The sequence below is a fragment of the Nilaparvata lugens genome, chromosome Y (assembly GCF_014356525.2).
Source record: "Nilaparvata lugens isolate BPH chromosome Y, ASM1435652v1, whole genome shotgun sequence".
Lineage (NCBI taxonomy): Eukaryota > Metazoa > Arthropoda > Insecta > Hemiptera > Delphacidae > Nilaparvata > Nilaparvata lugens.
Window position 1 is genome coordinate 1,140,130 of NC_052519.1, and position 4,565 is coordinate 1,144,694.

General features: G+C 34.7%; 1 protein-coding gene across 1 annotated transcript; it reads left to right on the top strand.

Annotated features, from left to right (window-relative positions):
* Window positions 1–2,173: 2,173 nt before the first annotated feature.
* On the top strand, window positions 2,174–4,346 carry LOC120355214. Its single transcript, XM_039443547.1, has 2 exons — window positions 2,174–2,771; window positions 3,894–4,346. The coding sequence occupies exons 1-2, from the start codon at window positions 2,424–2,426 to the stop codon at window positions 4,269–4,271; spliced, it is 726 nt and encodes a 241-aa protein (XP_039299481.1). The 5' UTR covers window positions 2,174–2,423; the 3' UTR covers window positions 4,272–4,346.
* The last annotated feature ends 219 nt before the right edge of the window (window positions 4,347–4,565 follow it).

Genomic DNA, 4,565 nt, shown 5'->3' on the forward strand with positions numbered 1-4,565 from the left:
GCCGTTTTCTTGGTGTAACTTCTGGTAATAGGTACATCATCAGATTCATTACCATCCATATTCACAACAAATGTTTCCAAATCCGCGTAGATTGTATACTTTTTCTTCAAAGTCGAACCGAGTTTTTTAAATTTGATTGTCTCACCACGTTTTGGGTATGAAGTTCTCTGAGACTGGAACTTTGAACAAAGTTCTAGATGTCTCATCAAATTTGCTTTCCCATCACAATTTTTAGATTTGTTTGTTGTAAATCTGTGAAAACAGAAATTACAAACATCTACTTGTGCTTTAGCTTTCGAAAGGTGAGAAAGAAGACACGACAATCCGTTTTTCCCATTTGCGGTGTTAATTAAACAAAAATGAGTTTTTCCTGCATCGCCTTTCAACATTAAAAGATTAATTTGGTATTTACGCGTACGGAATATGCTTGTTTGATAGGGGAAAAACTTTTTGTTGTCATACGCGATAACATGAATTGCGATGTCTGTATTGAGAATTTCAAATTTCTTTATGTCGCGATCGGTGGTTGGGAAATTAACTCCACGAGTGTTCAGCCTGTGAGCAAATTTGCTCAAATATTTCACCGTTAATTTCGATTTATTTGGTTTCTGGTGAAAATAGGCTAGAACACTCCACAGAAAACACTTTTTATCAGAAAGATTTTTGATATTGATAACACATTTCTTATTGTTGATGAACTGGGGTGTTTGAATATAACTGCTTGTGTATATTGGATTATATCTAATCACATTTACATCAAGCGAGTCGATCTTCTTCAACACCCACCCACTCCCAAATCGAACAAAGTTATCGAATGAACTTAAAATTTTCCTAACCGCTAACATAAATTGATCATTCAATTCATCATAACTCTCCAAGACATTCATGCCTATGGCCGAGTAGCTATGAAGATTCACAATGGATGAAACAGCTTCGGATTCCTCTGATTCTAAAACTACCATCTTATACAATAATACATTTAATACTAAAAACCATTTAACATTTCCTTCGAAACGTGCAGCATGTTCTCTTATTATCTCGAAAACACGTGCTTTCGAGTTTTGAAGCACATTTTCAATGTCAGGTGCTACGTTTTCGAAGGAAATGCGATGGCGAATTGCTCGCGAACTCACGCCTCCAACTCTGTGTTCTCTGCTATGCTCCATCTCTGCTACTAGCGGGTTACTGAAAACAAACAAAGAATATATTACTATGGCACAGAATTAGATATAAAAACAAGTAAACATTAATATAAAAATCAGTTGTGATTTAACAAGCTGCAAGTACAGTGCAAAAAAAATGCTATCACAGGATCAGATTTTCATGCATGAATGATTGAGGTTATTAACATTTGATAATCGTTGGAAATTAGAATCGAGTCTGTTGTCACCTCAAAATATGGCTAAACAGGGTTTTAAATTTGTGCGAGCACCTGACGTTGTTCAATGCGTGTTTTGTTCAGTATATTTAGAAAATTGGTTGCCAACAGACGATCCTAGTAAGGAACATGAACGATGTAGTCCAAATTGTGGATGGCGCAAAGAAGATAATATTTCATGTGAAGAGGAGAATTTCGATAATAATATTCTACGACAATATGAAGAACGAGTTTTAACTTTCCATCGTCCAGAACCATTCAAGCTCTCGGTATTTATTAATAGAGCAGACTATTTTGCAATAAATGGATACTTTTTACATGAGAAATCATATCTGCAATGTGTATATTGCAAATATATTATTGAAAATCCTTATGAAAAAGTGATACATGTTCCATTTTGTATATATAAAAAGATGAGCTATAATGGAAAAGAAACGACAAATGATGAAAAAGAAGATGCTGTGGGAAAACAAGCTGGATATTGTACAATATGCACTCTGTTGTAATCGAGATATTAGTGATTCCTAAGTAATCAGGAAAGAAGTAAGTTCTGAAAAATCATGATTAGAAAAATAAAGAATTGTATCATACTTACATGCAATGAATGATGTGCTGTACTGTCTCTCTCTCTCTCTCTGCTTACACTAGTTCTTCATACGTCTTTCCTCCTCGAAGACTGGAGTGATTATGCAGTCTCGAACTCTGTGAAATCAACGAACATAATGAAAATCACAATAATATTGAGAAGAAATTTAGTCAACATGTGATGTTAATTATGAAAATTAATGAGGAGATTACATTCGAAATATTGTTATTCGAGATATGTGGAAGTGAGAATTTGATATTTTTTCTCTGAATGCACCTTGCTGTACGTGTAAGTATGCATTTGTATGTCAAGGATGTGACAAGTGGGAAAATGCACTATCTCTCACTCATCCTAAAACAGAGAGAGAGGAACGAATGAGTATATAAGCGGCGGTTATTGGATTTGTCAGCTTCATTCGACCACTAGTCACGTTTCACACATATCCTCGCTATCATCATCATGGAGTCCACACGTGAGCAGTACATCCTTCCGGATACACCTCCTCAACAAGAACCATCATTCCCATCTTACTGGGCAGCGCAAGCTGCACGGAAGAAGAAGATTCCTTCTACCAGTGGTGCTCCCCCTGCTGCATCCGACCCCGAGGAGTCGCCTCTGAAGAGACGTGGAGTCTTCGTGGAGAGAGGGATGAGCAGCGATGAGCTCATTATACCAGACACACCACCATCTCATCTAGGATGGGCACCGAAGCGAGTGCCGCTAACAACAATTACCACCAACAGGCAGCAGGGGAAGAGAAAACTGCAATTTCTGGAGGAGGAGGAAACCAACTTCGTACCCTCACAGGTTAGTTATTTCAAATATTATTAACATGTAATGTGAACAGATAATTTTAAATAATGTTGTCATCCAAAAGCTTGCTAGTATCTGATAAATTTCTTACTGAGAAAAACTAATTTCCAATGATCACATTACATGTACTCACATTGGAGTTATTGATGAATCTGATTTGAAAGACAATTTCTTGATAACGAATATAGGAACTTAATTCAACTTTAGAGTTCAGTTAAGATGTATATTCGACTACATGAATATGATATATTCATTTGAATTGAGCATAAATTGTTTTATGAAATCAAGAAATATAATTATTTGAAGTGATTAGGTTGAATGCATGCTACTATCTAATAAGTGAGAAAAAAACTAATTTCCAATAGATGTCTTTGTACAATGCACAATGTGATATTAAATGATTAGAGTTCAGTTAAGATGTGTATAATTTTATTTTTGAACTGATCAAGCTTACTAGTAGTTCAGTCAAAAATTGAATAAGATGAATATTTTGATTTCATTATTATGATGCTTACATATTATTTGCTATAATATTGAAGTGATAAGAAAATTACTGATTTAGTTGATAGTCATATTGTGATATTAAATGATTAGAGTTCAGTTAAGATGTGTATAATTTTATTTTTGAACTGATCAACCTTACTAGTAGTTCAGTCAAAAATTGAATAAGATGAATATTTTGATTTCATTATTATGATGCTTACATATTATTTGCTATAATATTGAAGTGATGTGTTAAGAAAATTACTGATTCAGTTGATAGTTATTTGTTGCAATGAAAGAGTTTGCTTATTAATTTGATTCATTATTGGATTCTGCAAGAAATATTATTTCAATAACTGATATTACTCACTTTGTGTAGAGAATGTCTTGTCAATCTGATGATATCAAGTTGAGATTATGACAATAATCTGTTGATCACAAGTAGAGAATGTCTTGTCAATCTGATGATATCAGTTGAGATTATGACAATAATCTGTTGATCACAAGTAGAGAATGTCTTGTCAATCTGATGATATCAAGTTGAGATTATGACAATAATCTGTTGATCACAAGTAGTTGATAATCTGAAACAAATTATAATAAAGTTACTAATCATAGATTTTCATTTAACAGAAACGTATGTCTGAGAACACCTCCATGGCTCCGCTACTGGAGGAGGCAGCCGCGCGGGATGATGATGATGAGGACTTCATCGCACTCATCAATAACCCATCACCAAAACCGTGGATGCCTCTCCGCGAGCTGGCGGAGGATGTTCCACATGCTATAATCTCAGTGCGGGAGGAAACAAACCATCATGGCAGACGAATTATTTTGAAAATTAATATTGCATCTACGAAGAAAATCTCTGAGGTATACCTGCCTCAGAGATTTTCTTCAATAATTTCACCTTGTAAAGTTGTTAAATTTAATTCTAACTGTAAAAATTTAGGAATAGTAGTGAAGCATATAACCGCTACATGGAGCGACATTAAGATTGTTAAAATGTAACAATCTTATTCTCATAGCATGTAGCGGTTATATGCTTCACAAGTAGTATATAATGTAAATATTGTAGTGTTTGATAATAAATTGTAATATTGTTTTTAAAAAATTGTTCTTAATTCTCACCTGTCAAAGAAGATGTAGAACAGTTCATGCAAGAATAGATCCTCTTGTAACTGAACACTCAATGAATGTAGAATAGTAATGCTCTTGTACAGTCAATGAGTGTTCGCTCACAAGAGAAGCTATTTTATAGTTGCTGCTGCACGCGCACGCGCATGCCGGGCTTGACCTTGTTGC

Excerpts from the sequence above, each read along its gene's own strand:
- LOC120355214 (XM_039443547.1), top strand. The coding sequence starts at position 2,424 with ATGGAGTCCACACGTGAGCAGTACATCCTTCCGGATACACCTCCTCAA. Across the intron at positions 2,772-3,893 it reads CCAACTTCGTACCCTCACAG|AAACGTATGTCTGAGAACAC; the intron begins GTTAGTTATTTC and ends TTCATTTAACAG.